Source organism: Manis javanica, chromosome 6 (genome assembly GCF_040802235.1).
Source record: "Manis javanica isolate MJ-LG chromosome 6, MJ_LKY, whole genome shotgun sequence".
In the NCBI taxonomy this organism is placed as follows: domain Eukaryota; kingdom Metazoa; phylum Chordata; class Mammalia; order Pholidota; family Manidae; genus Manis; species Manis javanica.
This window is the reverse complement of record NC_133161.1, coordinates 127,050,549-127,069,216: the sequence shown is the minus strand read 5'-3', so window position 1 is coordinate 127,069,216 and position 18,668 is coordinate 127,050,549. Positions and strand designations below refer to the sequence as shown.

General features: G+C 39.1%; 1 protein-coding gene across 1 annotated transcript; it reads right to left on the bottom strand.

Moving 5' to 3' along the window:
* Positions 1 to 17,603: 17,603 nt before the first annotated feature.
* LOC140850148 (olfactory receptor 4C13-like) lies at positions 17,604 to 18,389 on the bottom strand. The gene has a single exon (XM_073239922.1). The coding sequence runs from the start codon at positions 18,387 to 18,389 to the stop codon at positions 17,604 to 17,606; it is 786 nt and encodes a 261-aa protein (XP_073096023.1).
* Positions 18,390 to 18,668: the final 279 nt, after the last annotated feature.

Sequence of the window (18,668 nt, the reverse complement as noted above, 5' to 3'; positions counted from 1 at the left end):
GTTTCCAAATGTGCTCTTATTGAAGCTCTTCAACAAATGAATGACAATTCATTGCTGGTTTATACCGATTAATAATATTATATGCAAATCCCTTATCTATATCTGTATATCTATACAGAGACATACAGAGATATATAAAGATAGGTACATGTACACAGTTTGCATGATTTACATATCTACAAATAAAAGTATACAAATCATGTGAATTATATATATGTATATATACATGTATATAGATACATAAACATACAAATATATATCTATTTTAGAATTATTTACCCAAGATCCTATATTTTAGAATGAAGTGACATAAAGGTGGGAATTTTTGCCAATAAAGTAATGAATTTCAGCAACTAGGTAAAAGTAGATGATTAAGAAATATGTGTTGAAGGACCAGAATTAGGAAAATGTCCATAGATAAAATCAAACAGTGATCCATGGTATTTTATACTCAGTTGCATTGAGGAAAAGGAAAGTCTGAATCTTAATATCCATGCCAAAATCATCATTTCCATGGAATATTTCCAGGAAACACCCAAATATGTGATTTTTGTCTGCTCTACTCCAATAGCCCTTACCTAGTAGTTCCCATTCCATCAGGAGCTGCTGTGCACATCTTTTATTTCCATCATCTCACTGTAGAATATAAGGCCCTCCTAGATATGCCCTAAACATTCCATCCTTCCACCAATGTGTTATATGTATGAGATACATTGATCAGACTCATATGTTCCAAGTAAGAAAAACAACTAGCTTAATCCCCAATTTAAATTTTGCCAGCTTTGTAAGAGCTTATGCAGAAATGAGGATGTTCAGTTGCCCTCTTTTCTTTCCAAGGTACTTTGAACAACCTCTGCTCCTAATAGATTTAAAAACAAAAAGTGTTTCTAAAATTATGTCTGCTTCTCTGGAACCAGAGCTGTTTGCTCTTCCAAAGAGACTATATTCTCACTCATGTGCCAGATTGCAGGCTAAGACAGTCACAGATTCAGCCCCCACTTTCTGAATCCAGTCACAAAGGAGTTTGACAGGGAAATGCTTCACTTTTGCTTTCCCTGGAGGAATATTTAAACATGAATGATGCAAAATATTGGAGTCTGGGGAAGGTCATTCCCTAAAGTGTCTCTTCCCTTCCTTACTAAGAACATTGATGTGATAAATAATTTAATCTCCAATATGGGTTATTACATCATGGAGAAAGGATGGCCTATCCTTGCAATTATGCAAGTGTTCATATGGGACAGTAATGATATATTTTGACTGGAAAAAACTAACGATCACTTAGTGCCCAGGACCAGGTGTCTCATTCCTTCTCCAATAAAATGAAATAGGGTTTCTTGAAGGAATGGCTGATTCTAGGTTTGGGACAGGGAATGTACAAGAGGAACTGGGGCATATTGTAATGCAAGAAAGCAAGGAAGTGCTAACACCCACACCCACACACATACTCACACACACACGTGTACTCACACCATGATGAGGATATGCCAGAGGGACACAGGAGCCTGTAAAAGAGGCCGCAGTGCCCAAAGCTGGAAAAAGATTGAGCATCAAAATGAATAGCACAAATTTACACATAACCCAAAGTATAAAATAAGTATTTGTGAGTTAAATGATAAATACGTTTGAATAACTGGAGAAGAATCAAAATAATTCTAAAAGACTTATGTAGATGTTCTGCCTTCAAAGTCTCCACCTCTAAGTGCGGGCTGTACACAGTGACTTCCTTCCAAAAGGCACATGTGGAGTGGGGTAGGGCGTGACTTCACAAAAGGGACATGTGACACATGTTGCTTCAGCCAGGTGACCAAGTTTAACAGCGACAGTGATAAGTCACATTGAGATCATGTTCCCACTGAGATGAGGTGGTGGAAATGGCACTTTGCCCCTATAAATCTTCTCCCAATAATCCACAAAACCGATCTTGAGTAAAATATCAGACAAACTTAACTGAAGACTTTTGCACAAAATGTCTGTCTATTTTTCCTCAAAACTGCCAAGGTCATCACTCAGAAGTAAACTGATAATCTGTCCCTGCCTACGGGTGCCAAAGAAAACACAACAACTTTATGTGATATGGTTTCCGGAATCCGGTTCTGGAGAATAAAAAAAAATTATTGAAAACTAATTTGTTAGGAATCTGGTTAAATACAGATTTTAGTTAAAAGTAATATATTTAAAAAATAATTAACATCGACTGATATATTATTTTGACAAATGTGCCATACTAATTAATATAAGATGATAATAAGGGGAATAAATGTGGAGTTCATGGAAAGTCTGTATTAGTTTTACAACTTCCCTGTGAATGGCATGTTACATTTAATACACCCTCAAAGTTTATCTGTGTTGCAGCATGTCAGAAAGTCCTTCCTTTCCACACTGAATGATATTCCATTGGATGCAGAACACACTCTGTTTAACCGTTTATATGCTGAAGGACACTAGGGTTGCTCACCTATTTTGGCAGTTGTGAGTAATGTGCCATTAACATGAATGTGCAAGTATCTCTTCTAGTCCCTGCTTTCAGTTTTTTTGGTATATATCCAGAGGAGAATTCCTGGATCTAATGGTCATTTTATTTTTAACTTTTTGAGGATTGCCATACTATCTTTCAAATAGGCTGCCCCATTTTACATTATCATGAACAGGGCACAAAATGTGTGTAATGATGTTTGGCATCTTTTCATATTTTCTGTGTTCAATTATATATATTCTTTGCCTAATTTTTATTCAGGTTGTCACTGACTTATAGAAATTCCTTGTATGTTTTGGATAATGGTTCGTTATCAGATATGCACTTACAAGTGTTTCTTCCTACAACATGAGTCACTTTTTCCACTCTCTTAATTGTGGTCTTTGATTCATAGAAGGTTTTAATTTCAATGTACTCCAATCAATCTATTTTTTTCTTCTGTAGCCTGTGTCTTTGGTGCCATATTCAAGAAGTTATGGCTTCATCTAATGTCCTGAAGCTTTTCCTCTGTATTTCTTCCTAAGTGTTCTATAATTTTAGTTCTTATATTTAGGTGTTTGATTCATTTTGAGTTATTTTGTATATACTATAAGTTACAAGTCAACTTTCATTCTTTTGCATCAGAATATCAAGTTTTCCCATCACCATTTGTTGGAAAAACTATCCTTTCCTCATTGGATACTCTTGGTACCCCTGTAGAAACTGGCTGGACAAAAATGAGTTATTTTGTATATACTATAAGTTACGAGTCAACCTTCATTCTTTTGCATCAGAATATCAAAACCTAGATACCTGTCTTTATGCCAATATCACACTGTTCTGTTAACTGTAGCTTTACAATAAGTTTTGAGATCAGGAAGTATGGGTGCCTCTACTTAGTTGTTCTCGAGACTTTTTTGTCTATAGGGTCCCTTGAGATTTCATTTGAAATTTTTAGATTCTTCTGTATCTTCAAAAACCACCATGGAGTGTTGATAAGGAATGTATTGAATCTGTATTAGGTCTTGAATCTCTATTGTTTTTGGTATTATTGACATCTAAACAATATTTCTTCTAATCCATGAAAATGTGATATATTTCAGAACACACATGTCTGTATGTGCATATTTATAGAAGTATATGAAGATATTTATTATAAGTGGTAGACTCTTCTATATATTTCAGTTGACAAGTACAAAATATGTACAGCCAGTGTCTCATTTTGAGTTGAAAGACCAGGAACTGCTGTAAACCATAGCATCCACTGTCCCGATTCAGATTCACAGGCAGGAAGCTGCTGGAGAATCCAGAAGAGTTCACGTGCCCGTGTGCAGACTGTGAGACAGGAAGAGCTGGTGTTTCAGCCCTCAGGCTCCCAGGCAGGAGAATTCCCTCTTACTCAGAGGAGTCAGCCTTTTGTAATTTTCAGGCCTTCAGTTTATTGGATGAGGACCACCTACATTAGTGAGGGCAACCCGCCTTGCAGTGCACCAGTTCAGATGCTGATACCATCTAGGCAAACCTCACAGTCACAACCCCAAGCATATGCAAGCAAATATTTGTGCACACTGTGGCCCAGTGAAGTTAACACATAATATTAGCCATCATAAGAGAGCCCAGATATAAACCCAAGCATAAATGGTCAATTAATATACAATAAAGGATCCATGTATATACATGGAAAAATGACAGCCTTTTCAACAGCTGGTGTTAGCAAAACAGCACAGCTACATGCAGGAGAATGAAACTAGATTATTGTCAAACCCCATACACAAAAGTAAACTCACAATGGATCAAAGACCTGAATGTAAGTCATGAAACCATAAAACGCTTAGAAGAAAACAGGCAAAAATCTCTTCAATATCTCCTTGGGAAAGGGAAACAAAATAAAAAATGAACAAATGGGACTATATCATGCTTCTGTACAGCAAAGGACACCATCAGCAGAACAAAAAGACATCCTACAGTATGGGAGAATATATTTGTATCCAACAAGGGGTTAACATCCAAAACACATAAAGAACTCATACCCTCAACACCCAAAAAGAAACAACCCTATTATAAAATGGGCCAAGGATCTGAACAGACACTTCCCCAAAGAAGAAACTCAGATGGCCAACAGGCACATGAAAAGATGCTCCACATCACCAATCATCAGGGAAATGCAAATTAAAACCACAATGAGATATCACCTCACACCAGTTAGGATGGCCAAAGTAGAAAAGTCTAGGAACAACAAATGCTGGTGAGGATGCAGAGAAAGGAGAACCCTCCCACACTGCCAGTAGAAATGTAAACTAGTTCAACCATTGTGGAAAGCAATATGGAGGTTCCTCAAAAAGCTACAAATAGAAATGCTATTTGACCTGAGGAATCCACTCCTAGGAATTTACCTGAACAAAACAAGATCCCTGTATTAAAAAGACATTATGCACCCCTATGTTTATTGCAGCACTACTTACAGTAGCCGAGTGTCCACAACTTAAGTGTCCATCAGTAGATGAATGGATCAAGAAGAGGTGGTACATATACACAATGGAATACTATTCAGCCATAAGAAGGAAATAAATTCTACCATTTGCAACAACATGGATGGAGCTAGTGGGTATTATGCTCAGTGAAATAAGTCAGGCGGACAAAGACAAATACCAAATGATTTCGCTCATTTGTGGAGTATAACAATGAAGCAAAACTGAAGGAACAAAATAGCAGTAGACTCACAGACTCCAAGAGTGGTTACCAAAGGGGAGGGGTAGGGGAGGACAGGTGGGGTAGGAGGGAGAAGGGGATTTTGGGGTGTCATTACTGGTCCACATGGTGTGTGGGGGTTCACAGGGAAGATGGTATAGCTCAAAGAAGACAAATAGTAACTCTCTGGCATCTTACTACACTGATGGACAGTGACTGCAATGGGGTATGGGGTTGACTTAAAATAAGGTGAACGTAATAACCACATTGTTTTTCTTGTGAAACCTTCATAAGAGTGTATATCAATGATACCTTAAAAAAATAAACTATCATAAGTCCATTGCTTCAACTTAGCACCTAGATACATCTCCTTAAACTGTACTTAATCTCCAAAGAAAGTCATTAGTGAGGTCATAACTTGAGCTAACATGATACAACTGTCCTGTGTACAACTGAAAATTCATGAACCCTACCCAGAAGGGAAGGTGTAGTCTTTGGGTTGTTTGCTCTTCTCCTTAATATCCTGTAACTTAAATATGGTGATAGTAAATTGGAAATACTAAAATACTGTGGTGGAAAGTCAAGATTCTTACATTACATGATAGGGTAATAAGAGAGGAAAGTAAACAAAGATATTACCTTAATGTATATGCATATAGAAACATAAATAGAAGGAGGACAAACAACAATTATTGTCTTCGTATTTCTAAGTGGTTACACGGTTATAGATGTTTTTTCTGTTACTTGTTTGTATTCAGTGTGCCCTCAGCAGGCTCCAAAACTAATCTTGGTTCTTCACCTGGTGGGGCGACACAGACCTTCACTGCTAAAGGGTCTGGGCCATTAGTGCCCTGCCTGGATTGGGTTGTTGTGGTTTTCCATTCACCTTAATCACTGGTAAGACGAATAGGTTTCCTGTCTGTTTCTCTTCTAAGAGCACCATGATAAACTAGCAACACTGTTAGTCCACTGCTGTTGATTATTCTGATGGCTGCTTTCACTCCGCTGCCCCTTATGGTAGCCATGCCCCACCTTGCTTTAGGTGTTGTTTGACACCACTTGGGCACTGCTACTTGGGATCAAATGACTCGCATTCTTAGATTTCCCAGTCCAGTGACTATAGTTCTCACCAGAGGTCTGACCTATAGAAAACAGTGATCACAGAGCTTTCCAAGTATACTGGGCCTCCCGCTACACATTCATTTCTTATGGTAATGATGAAAGGGATGCCTTCTGGTCCTCCCTGTGTGGTTAAGTAGATCTTAAAGGATAAATCCATTCTAAGTTACACTCTCCCTAGGCCTTTGAACCTCTTCCTCTGTATCAAACCAAGCCCAGTCTGGCATTTCTAACTTGCTCACTGTGGCCACCTTCTGGTTCGTGTTCTAGCACCAACGACACAAACTTTTACAGCCTTTCTTGACTTCCCTAGCTGCCACACTGAGTGAGGAATCTCTCCATAGTGGGCCCGTGCCGATACATTTCTCATGATCGAATTTTACATTTGTTCTCTAATTATCCCACACCTTTCGTATCCATTGCTGTATGTATTCCACAGAATTCTTTCTGTGTAAATTAGGAAACTCAAGTAGTAATTTGGAATGTAGAGCACCTCCTCATGGGTTACACTTGGTGCGTCACCTTAGGGCCCTCAAGGGAGTTGAAACTAGATCCAAGTCTAGAAGGAGGGGGCGGTGGGGTGTGTCCACGGAGAATCAGCTTTCTCTCATGGCAGCTGCCCCAAGGTGGGCCATTGCAGTTTCCTCAGACAACGTGGGTCAGTCATTCAGACTGAGGTGGAGAAGCTCTCTCACTGATGAGGAAGGTTCATCCTCTGTGTTCCTGGATCTTCCAGTAATCTAGGTCAGAATGCAGTTTTCATCTGTAACTCTTCTTTCTCAAATCTTCATCCTGAATCCAGTTCTTTTGTTTATAACTCCTAAATACTTCTTAATCCATTCGCTCTCTCTCCATGGATGGTTTAGATTCCCTGGATGAAAATCCTGAGATGGGATTTTTACGAAAGTGATTTGTACTGAGTAGGGCTGAGGACAGCAGGGAGAAGAAAGGATACAGTCCTGCTTGGAGCCTGGAGTCTGGCCTCAGCCTGGAGCTACGGAAGCTCTGGGCTATCATGGTACTAGACCTGGTTCTGCCTTGAGGCAAAGGGACCAGCCCGCTTTAACCCCCATTCCAGTCATTCATTGGTCGGCTGTGGGTTCTGCAGTAACAGTCATAACCCCCGAGGTGTGGCAGCTCAAATTTTCTCTAGTGCAGGTGGACAGAGGAGGATGGGGCTCCAGCTCTCAGCAGCCCTGCGCAGCGGCTGGAGCCCAGGTGTACTGGCCTGTGACGGGCCCGGGGCTGGGAGCAGCAGGGCCCACCCAACGCTGCCTCCTCACGGGCACCGCCAGAGTCCAGGCCTCCCTCCTTTTGCACCCACAGCATTGCAGTAACCTCCTAACTGCTCTCCATCTCCCGGACTTGGCCCCTTCAGCCCATTTCCCACTCCGATAACCTGTAAGTTACTGTCTAAAACTCAAATAACCTGCACCACTCACTTGTTTAAAAGACCTTCCAATGTTGTCCACAGTGTACTTAGCATTGAGCTTTAACACAATTATGAGAACTTTCTTGATCTTCCTGTTCTGTCTCTCCAGCTTCATATCTTGCTATTTACCCTTTATAAGCTCAGTGCCCAGCATGGTCACCAACACACAATAGGTGTTCAACCAATGATTGTTGAGTGAATAGATGAATTAGCACCCACAGCTATGTTGAACTGATTAGGTTTCCTGTATCGTCATTTCCACCTTCTGAGCTTCGTCACGCAGTCTCTCTCCTGGAATGTTCTCACTCCATCTGATGCCTATTTGCTCTGCTGACTGTTATTTGTGCTTTGGGTCCTATTATTTATTTTCATCCTGGAACCCTCCCTGACTCCTTACGTCTTTCTTGTGTGTCCCTAAGTCTTGCTCTGATACCACCTGGGCCTGCACTGTCTTACCATTCATAACATATTACTGAAATTTCAAGCTCCCTTTTGGATTTCTCTTGGTGGATCGTAAGCTCCATGATGGTGAGATCTGCATATTTCTTTATGAACCACTGAAGCATCAGAAACTATCAAGGTGCCTGATACTTTCTTTGAGCTCAAATATAATTGTTGATTAATAAATAAAGAATGAAAAGAATTAATGTATTTATTCTGGAATTACTTTGTTTAGAGATGGAGCAACTTATTTTTTTAAGTAGCTTTTCATAATGAAATATTACAAAAAACAAACCAATTCACAGAGAAAAACAACATAAACATCCCACATTCAAGAGACAATGGAAAAATCTGACAGCAGGGAGAATATCAAGGCATACTATTCGCTTCATTACTGAGAATCTCAGTTTCAATATCTTTGTCATTTCACAGTTGAAGCAGGACTTAAAACAAATTATGGTTCCCATAAGAAATCTCGTTAGAATCCTCCTTAGAGTGTGCACCAAAAAAGAAAAAAATACCCTGTTCTTCAGTATAATTGTTTGCTCTCTCTATATTTTTTTTTATTGAAGGGTAGTTGACACACAGTATGACATTAGTTTCAGGTGTACAACACAGTGATTTAACATTTATATACATGATAATTCTCGGTACCAGCTATCACAATACCAAGTGGTTACAATATTTTGACTATATTCCTTATGCTATACATTACATCCCGGTTACTTATTTATTTTACAATTGGAAGTGTGTATATTTTTTTTTTGTGAGGGCATCTCTCATATTTATTGATCAAATGGTTTTAACAAAAATAAAATTCTGTATAGGGGGGTCAATGCTCAATGCACAATCATTAATCCACCCCAAGCCTAATTTTCATCAGTCTCCAATCTTCTGAAGCATAACGAACAAGTTCTTACATGGAGAACAAATTCTTACATAGTGAATAAGTTACATGGTGAACATTACAAGGGCAGTCATCACAGAGGCTTTTGGTTTTGATCATGCATTATGAACTATAAACAGTCAGTTCAAATATGAATATTCATTTGATTTTTATACTTGATTTATATGTGGATACCACATTTCTCTCTTTATTATTATTATTTTTAATAAAATGATGAAGTGGTAGGTAGATACAAGATAAAGGTAGAAAACATAGTTTAGTGTTGTAAGAAAGCAAATGTAAATGATCAGGTGTGTGCCTGTAGACTATGTGTTAATCCAAGCTAGACAAGGGCAATAAAACATTCACGTATGCAGAAGATTTCTCTCAGAACAGGCAGGGAGAGGTTCTAAGCTTCACCTCTGTTGATCCCCATTTTCTCACCTGATGACCCCCTGCAACTGTGCCTGACTTAGGTTGTTCCTCCCTTGAGGAATCTTACCTGTCTCTGGCTAACCAGTCATCTTCCGGGGCCATACAGGGAAATGCTAAGTTGGTAAGTGAGAGAGAAGCCTTATTGTTTGAAAAGGTTAGCTTTTTACTTCTTTCATATTTTATGCCCTGTGGCTTCTATGCCCAGCATTTGTCTTGAGGTGTCTTTACCACTTGGAAGAATTATGATACACGGTAAATTTGATATGAGGCACAAATTCTACTTAAGGGTTATAACTAGGAAGGAAGAAGAAAAGCTATAGAAGTAGCAGGTGGAAGAAAACCTGGGAAGATTGATTATTTCTTTGACATACCTTCTTGTAGAGTAACTTCAGCATGTATAGGTTTTAAACTACTAATTAAATTGCACACACACATTAATATAATAAGAGTACAGTTATGTAACCAAAGCATACCTGTAATTACCAGCCATCTCCAGTGAAACCAAGAAAACCAGTTAGGCCCGTTAGGCATTTGTGAAAACTTATCTATAATATGGTGAATATTGTCCAACTGAACTTGAAAAGTCTGAGAGAAATCAGACAAATTAAAACAACCCATTCCTGGGGACTGTTCACATCTCATATGTTCTTTTAACAGTAAATAGACTGTAGTTGTAAGATTTTGGAGTGCTACAATTTGCACTTCTCCTAATTCTTGATTGAGTTCCAACAGATTAGATCCAGTCAAATTTGTTGTTTTGCTGTATGCACAGGCCAACTTAGATATCTCCTTCTTCATTCCCATGGCAAGTCCAGGAACTGGTGGGATGAGTGCATCTACACCTGTAGCAGTGCATGGATCTTTGTTGGGGTTCTTTGATGCTCATCTTCTGGCATGAGTCTTCCCGAGAGTGCTGACGTTGGAAGTTCTTTTTCATATCGTATCTTAGTTCATTTTCGGGGTAGCCAAATTAGGCTTTGATCCTCTGTATAAACACAAACAGACCCTATGCCTACACTTTTATAAGACCTTTATATCACTGTGTAGAACTCATTGGAAGTAACCACACAGGAACCGCTTGTTTTTTGTTTTGTTTTTTTATCATTAATCTACATTTACATGACGAATATTTTGTTTACTAGGCTCTCCCCTATACCAGGTCCCACCTATATAGCCCTTTACAGTCACTGTCCATCAGCGTAGCAAAATGTTGTAGAATCACTTCTTATCTTCTCTGTGTTGTGCATCCCTCCCCTTTCTCCCACCCCCCCATGCAAGCTAATCTTAATACCCCCCTTTTTCTCCCCCTCCCTTATCCCTCCCTACCCATCCATCCTCCCCAGTCCCTTTCCCTTTGGTACCTGTTAGTCCATTCTTGAGTTCTGTGATTCTGCTGCTATTTTGTTCCTTCAGTTTTTCCTTTGTTCTCATACTCCACAGATGAGTGAAATCATTTGGTAATTCTCTTTCTCTGCTTGGCTTGTTTCACTGAGCATAATACCCTCCAGCTCCATCCATGTTGCTGCAAATGGTAGGATTTGCCTTTTTCTTATGGCTGAGTAGGATTCCATTGTGTATATGTACCAAATCTTCTTTATCCATTCATCTATTGATGGACATTTAGGTTGCTTCCAATTCTTGGCTAATGTAAATAGTGCTGCGATAAACATAGGGGTGCATCTGTCTTTCTCAAACTTGATTGCTGCATTCTTAGGGTAAATTCCTAGGAGTGGAATTCCTGGGTCAAATGGTAGGTCTATTTTGAGCATTTTGATTACCTCCATACTGCTTTCCACAATGGTTGAAATAATTTACATTCCCACCAGCAGTGTAGGATGGTTCCCCTTTCTCCACTGCCTCGCAAACATTTGTTGTTTGTCTTTTGGATGGCAGCCATCCTTACTGGTGTGAGGTGATACCTCATTATAGTTTTAATTTGCATTTCTCTGATAATTAGCGATGTGGAGCATCTTTTCATGTGTCTGTTGGCCATCTGTATTTCTTTTTTGGAGAACCGTCTGTTCATTTCCTCTGCCCATTTTTTAATTGGGTTATTTGTGTTTTTTTTGTTGAGGCGTGTGAGCTCTTTATATATTATGGACATCAAGCCTTTATTAGATCTGTCATTTTAAAATATATTCTCCCATACTGTAGGGTTCCTTTTTGTTCTATTGATGGTGTCTTTTGCTGTACAGAAGCTTTTCAGCTTAATATAGTCCCACTTGTTCATTTTTGCTGTTGTTTTCCTTACCCGGGGAGATATGTTCAAGAAGAGGTCACTAATGTTTATGTCAAAGAGGTTTTTGCCTATGTTTTTTTCCAAGAGTTTAATGGTTTCCTGACTTACATTCAGGTCTTTGATCCATTATGAGTTTACGTTTGTATATGGGGTTAGACAATGGTCCAGTTTCATTCTCCTACATGTAGCTGTCCAGTTTTGCCAGCACCATCTGTTGAAGAGACTGTCATTTCGCCATTGTATGTCCATGGCTCCTTTATCAAATATTAATTGACCATATATGTCTGGGTTAATGTCTGGGGTCTCTAGTCTGTTCCATTAGTCTGTGGCTCTGTTCTTGTGCCAGTACCAAATTGTCTTGATTACTATGGCTTTATAATAGAGCTTGAAGTTGGGGAATGAGATCCCCCTACTTTATTCTTCTTTCTCAGGATTGTTTTGGCTATTCGAGGTCTTTGGTGGTTCCATAGGAATTTTTGAATTATTTGTTCCAGTTCATTGAAGGATGTTGCTGGTAGTTTCATAGGGATTGCATCAAATCTGTATATTGCTTTGGGCAGGATGGCCATTTTGACGATATTAATTCTTCCTAGCCACGAGCATGGAATGCATTACCATCTGTTAGTGTCCCCTTTAATTTCTCTTAAGAGTGACTTGTAGTTTTCAGAGTATAAGACTTTCACTTCTTTGGTTAGGTTTATTCCTAGGTATTTTATTTTTTTTGATGCAATTGTGAATGGAGTTGTTTTCCTGATTTCTCTTTCTGTTGGTTCATTGTTAGTGTATAGGAAAGCCACAGATTTCTGTGTGTTGATTTTGTATCCTGTAACTTTGCTCTGTTCCGATATCAGTTCTAGTAGTTGTGGGGTGGAGTCTTCAGCATTTTTTATGTACAGGATCATGTCATCTGCAAATAGTGACAGTTTAACTTCTTCTTTACCAATCTGGATTCCTTGTATTTCTTTGTTTTGTCTGATTGCCGTGGCTAGGACTTCCAGTATTATGTTAAATAACAGTGGGGAGAGTGGGCATCCCTGTCTAGTTCCCGATCTCAGAGGAAAAGCTTTCAGCTTCTCCCTGTTCAATATAATGTTGGCTGTAGGTTTTTCATAGATGGCCTTTATTATGTTGAGGTACTTGCCCTCTATTCCCATTTTGCTGAGAGTTTTTATCATAAATGGATGTTGAACTTTGTCAAATGCTTTTTCAGCATCTATGGAGATGATCATGTGCTTTTTGTCTTTCTTTTTGTTGATGTGGTGGATGATGTTGATGGACCTTCGAATGTTGTGCCATCCTTGCATCCCTGGGATGAATCCCACTTGGTCATGCTGTATGATCATTTTGCTGTATTTTTGAATTCTGTTTGCTAATATTTTGTTGAGTATTTTTGCATCTACGTTCATCAGGGCTATTGGTCTGTAGTTTTCTTTTTTGGTGTGGTCTTTGCCTGGTTTTGGTATTAGGGTGATGTTAGCTTCATAGAATGAGTTTGGGAGTATCCCCTCCTCTTCTATTTTTTGGAAAACTTTAAGGAGAATGGGTATTATGTCTTCCCTGTATGTCTGAAAAAATTCTGAGGTAAATCCATCTGGCCTCGGGGTTTTGTTCTTTGGTAGGTTTTTGTTTACCCCTTCAATTTTGTTGCTGGTAATTGGTCTGTTTAGATTTTCTGTTTCTTTCTGGGTCAGTCTTGGAAGGTTGTATTTTTCTAGGAAGCTGTCCATTTCTCCTAGGTTTCCCAGCTTGTCAGCATATAGGTTTTCACAGTATTCTCTAATAATTCTTTGTATTTCTGTGGGGTCCGTCATGATTTTTCCTTTCTTGTTTCTGATACTGTTGATTTGTGTTGACTCTCTTTTCCTCTTAATAAGTCGGGCTAGAGGCTTGTCTATTTTGTTTATTTTCTCAAAGAACCAGCTCTTGGTTTCATTGATTTTTGCTATTGTTTTATTCTTCTCAATTTTATGTATTTCTTCTCTGATCTTTATTATGTCCCTCCTTCTGCTGACTTTAGGCCTCATTTGTTCTTCTTTTTCCAATTTCTATAATTGTGACATTAGACCTTTCATTTGAGATTGTTCTTCCTTTTTTAAATATGCTTGGATTGCTATATACTTTCCTCTTAAAACTGCTTTTGCTGTGTCCCACAGAAGTTGGGGCTTGGTGTTGTTGTTGTCGTTTGTTTCCATATATTGCTGGATCTCCATTTTGATTTGGTCATTGATCCATTCATTATTTAAGAGCATGTTGTTAAGCCTCGATGTGTTTGTGAGCCTTTTTGCTTTCTTTGTACTGTGTATTTCTTGGTTTATGCCTTTGTGGTCTGAAAAATTGGTTGGTAGGATTTTAATCTTTTGGAATTTACTGTGGCTCTTTTTGTGGCGTAGTATGTGGTCTATTCTGGAGAATGTTCCATGTGCACTTGAGAAGAATGTGTATCCTGCTGCTTTTGGATGTAGAATTCTGTAGATGTCTATTAGGTCCATCTGTTCTAGTGTGTTGTTCAGTGCCTCTGTGTCCTTACTTATTTTCTGTCTGGTGGATCTGTCCTTTGGAGTGAGTGGTGTGTTGAAGTCTCCTAGAATGAATGCATTGCATTCTATTTCCTCCTTTAGTTCTGTTAATATTTGTTTCAGGTATGTTGGTGCTCCTGTACTGGGTGCATATATATTTATAATGGTTATATCCTCTTGTTGGACAGAGCCCTTTATCATTATGTAATGTCCTTCTTTGTCTTTTGTTACTGTCTTTATTTTGAAGTCTGTCTTGTCTGATACCAGAATTGCAACACCTGCTTTCTTCACTTTGTTGTTTGCCTGAAATGTCTTTTTCCATCCCTTGACTTTAAGTCTGTGCATGTTTTTGGGTTTGAGGTGAGTCTCTTGTAAGCAACATATGGATGGATCTTGCTTTTTTATCCATTCTATTACTCTGTGTCCTTTGATTGGTGCATCATTCCATTAACATTAAAGGTGATTATTGAAAGGTATGAACTTATTGCCATTGCAGGCTTTAAGTTTTTGTTTACCAAAGGTTCAGGGTTCGCTTCTTTACTATCTTACTGTCTAACTTAACTCGCTTGTTGAGCTATTATACATGCGGTCTGATGATTATTTATTTCTCTCCCTTCTTATTCCTCCTCCTCCCTTCTTCATATGTTGGGTGTTTTGTTCTGTGCTCTTTTTAGGAGTGCTCCCATCTAGAGCAGTCCCTGTAGGATGCCCTGAAGAAGTGGTTTGTGGGAGGCAAATTCCCTCAACTTTTGCTTGTCTGGGAATTGTTTAATCCCCCCTTCATATTTAAATGATATTTGTGCTGGATACAGTAGTCTTGGTTTGAGGCCCTTCTGTTTCATTGCATTAAGTATATCATGCCATTCTCTTCTGGCCTGTAGGGTTTGTGTTGAGAAGTCTGATGATAGCCTGATGGGTTTTACTTTGTAGGTAACCTTTTTTTTCTCTCTGGCTACCTTTAATACTTTGTCCTTCTCTTTGATCTTTGCCATTTTCATTATTATGTGTCTTGGTGTTGCCCTCCTTGGATCCCTTTTCATGGGAATTCTGTGTACCTCTGTGTTCTGAGAGGCCATTTCTTCCCTAGTTTGGGGAAGTTTTCTATCCCTTTTTCTCTCTCTTCTTCTTCTGGTACCCCTATAATGCCGATATTGTTCCGTTCCAATTGGTCATTCAGCTCTCTTAGCATTCTTTCATTCCTGGAGATCCTTTTATCTCTCTCTGCATCAGCTTCTCTGCGTTCCTGTTCTCTGTTTTCTAGACTATTAATGGTCTCTTGCATTTCGTCCATTCTCTTTTGAAGTCCTTCCAGAGCTTGTTTTATTTCTGTATTCTCCTTCCTTAGTTCTTGCATATTTCTCTGCAAGTCCATCAGCATGGCTATGACTTTTGTTTTGAATTCTTTTTCAGGAAGACTGGCTAAATCTATCTCCCCAGGTTCCTTCTCAGGGGAAGATGTAGCAGATGCCGAAGCTGTCTGGGTTAGTCTTGTCTGGATCATATTTTTTTGCCTTTTCATGTTGACAGGGTGTATTGACTGTTAGCTGGGAGGGCTAAACTTTTCACTTGCTACTGGCCTTTCTTTACTGGGACAACTGCTACCCCTAGTGGCTTGTGTTGGGTAATTGCGTGTAGGCTGGGTCTTTGTGTCTTGCCCCGCCGAAGTGTAGGAATTTTCCTTTCTGCCTTTCTCTGGGCGTGTTTTGCCTTAGGCTGTTTCTCTGCTTTCGCAGCACCCAGAGGGGTAATGGACTGGGGGGGGCTGTTTGTCTGTTTACCTCCGTGAGTGGTCTCAGAGCTGTTGCCCAGGGGGTTAGTGTGCCCAGTTTTCTCTGTAATTTCCAGCCACTGGGCTGTGACCTGTGTTGTTTCTGTCTAGCTGTTAAATCCCTGTCCCTTTAAGACTTTCAAAGAGCACTGGCTTTTCTTTGTCACAGGGGCATCGGCTTCAGCACCCTCTCAGAGGTCTTGCTGCCCTATTTCCCTAGTTTCCAGCCCTCCACGCATGCACTGTGTCTGCGCTCTGGTCCAGGTGGCTGGGGCTGGGTGTTTAGCAGTCCTGGGCTCTCTCTGCCTCCCTCTGGGAGCTGGGGGGAGGTGTACTGGGGTCCCGACGGCCAGAGCTTGTATCTTACCCCTTTCACCAGGCGCTGGGCTCTCCATGTGTCTATGTACTCAGGCTGTTGTCCTGTGTCTTCTGGTCTCTCTTTTAAGATTAGTTGTATTTGTTGTATTTTCAAAAATATATATGTTTTTGGGAGGAGATTCTCACTGTCCTACTCATGCCGCCATGTTGGCTCTCTATCTGTGTTTGCTCTATATTTTTATGAATTTTTTCATCTTCCTTCATACATTTATTCATTCAATACTTATCATGTACCAGACATTGTTCTCCTTGCAGACACACTATCATTAAGTAGCTTTAAAGAGTATGAATGTATATTTAATAATAGGAATTCCTTCTGAAATTGAAATAATCTTTTAATATAAAATATAAAAATTAATTCACACTATATAAAGGGTGATCAGCAGAAGATGGTGACATTAGCAAAGCAAAGTAATTCTGAAGCCTACAAGGAAATTTGGAAATAATGGTGTATTTGTCATTTTCTTCTTAGAGGTTAAATGACCCATTGCTTTTATATTCTTAGAGTAGTTACATACCACAGTATTACAGATTATAGTTAGCATATTGCCATCACCTTATGGTTACATAAAAAAGAGTGGATTATGAAAAGTTAGAATTCAGTTATAAGTAATGAACAAATATATAATTAATTTGTATATGAGTATATAGTCTCCAGCACAATCGCTAGCTCAGTAAATTGTAACTAGCAGGGTGATCTCACCTTGCCATCATCGTCACCTGGCAGTGTCACAGGAGCTAAGAGCATGGCTTGAGGAATCAGGTTAACTCTGCCTACTGGCCCTCCACTACATCTCTGGATACTTTCCTCAGTAAAATGGGGGTAATACAAGTGCTTACCACTTTGGATTATTGTAAAGATTACTACTCAATACCAATATATTTTTCATTTATTTAATTTTTGTGTGTGTGTTAAAATGAAAGTTTATGGATCCACATACATGAATGAAGGTAGTAGAGCTAATTTCATAAAATTTCCCAAATATGCAAAGAGTATTCTTCAGTTATGTTTTTATCCCATTGTTATATCCATCCTTTCAATACAAAATCTACGATTTATAGCAGTTCATATTTTCTTTAATCCAAAAGTATTTCTTGCTTAGATCTTTTCAAATGTTCTTCTGTCCTTTGCCTCAGTTGACTCAATATGGGGGCTCCAGGAACATTTATTTGTCAGTTGGAATAGATTTCCTACTAAACAATTTTCTAATGGCATCTTTCATCTGGTCATTTCTCAAGGTATAGATTAAGGGTTTAACATAGGGGTTATCATAGTGTAGAATACAGTAACAGCTTTATCAGTTGATAAAGGAGCTTCAGCTCTTATGTATACAAATATACAGGGAACAAAGAATAAGACCACAGCTGTGATGTGGGAGACACAGCTGGAGAGGGCTTTTTGCCTCACCTCCAAGCTATGGTTCCATAGAGAGTGCAGAATTACTACATAAGACAATATCAAGAGGAGAAAGTTTAACATACAGAGAAATTCACTGCTGGCAGCAACAAAGAGCCCTAGAGTGTGGGTGTCATTGCAGGCACGATTGAGTAAAGTAATCAGGTCACATATGAAGTGATCTATGATGTTAGAGCCACAGAAGGGTAATTGGAAGATGAAGAGGATCTGTATGGTTGCATGAAGAAAGGCTCCCACCCACACCACTCTCACTAGTAGTCCACACAGCCACCAATTCATGATGGTTGTATAGTGCAAGGGCTTGCAGATGGCCACATAGTGGTCATAGGCCATCACAGTCAACAGGGTGACATCAGTACCTCCAAAGAAATGTTCCCCAAAGATCTGGGTCACGCACCCATTGAAAAGGATGGTCTTCTTTTCACAAAGTGAATCCACAATCAGTTTAGGGGTATTTACACAGGAATAGCAGGCATCAATAAAGGAGAGATAGGCCAGGAGGAAGTATATGTGAGTTTCCAATAATGGGTTGGCAGTGACAGTCACAAAGATGAGCACATTTCCTACCATAGTCATGATGTAGATGAGAAAAAACACAAATATGACTTTCTGCATCTTTGGATTCTCTGTGAGCCTCAGTAGAACAAACTGTCACATTGTTCCTGTTCTCCATGTAGTTCATATTATGTCAAATACATTACCTGAAAAAATCATGTTTATTAACATAACCTTTAATTTATTAAAACTCTCCATCTAATAAATTAAAAAACCTATATTTTACTGAGTTATGAATTGTTATGAGGGTCTTTTTCTTCTGAAACAACAAATGGTTCTGAGTTCTTAAAGATTATTCCCATTGACTCCCAGGTGAAAATTCTTTGAGAGTATAGACAT

Coding starts and splice junctions, on each gene's coding strand:
- LOC140850148 (XM_073239922.1), bottom strand. CDS start 18,389: ATGCAGAAAGTCATATTTGTGTTTTTTCTCATCTACATCATGACTATG.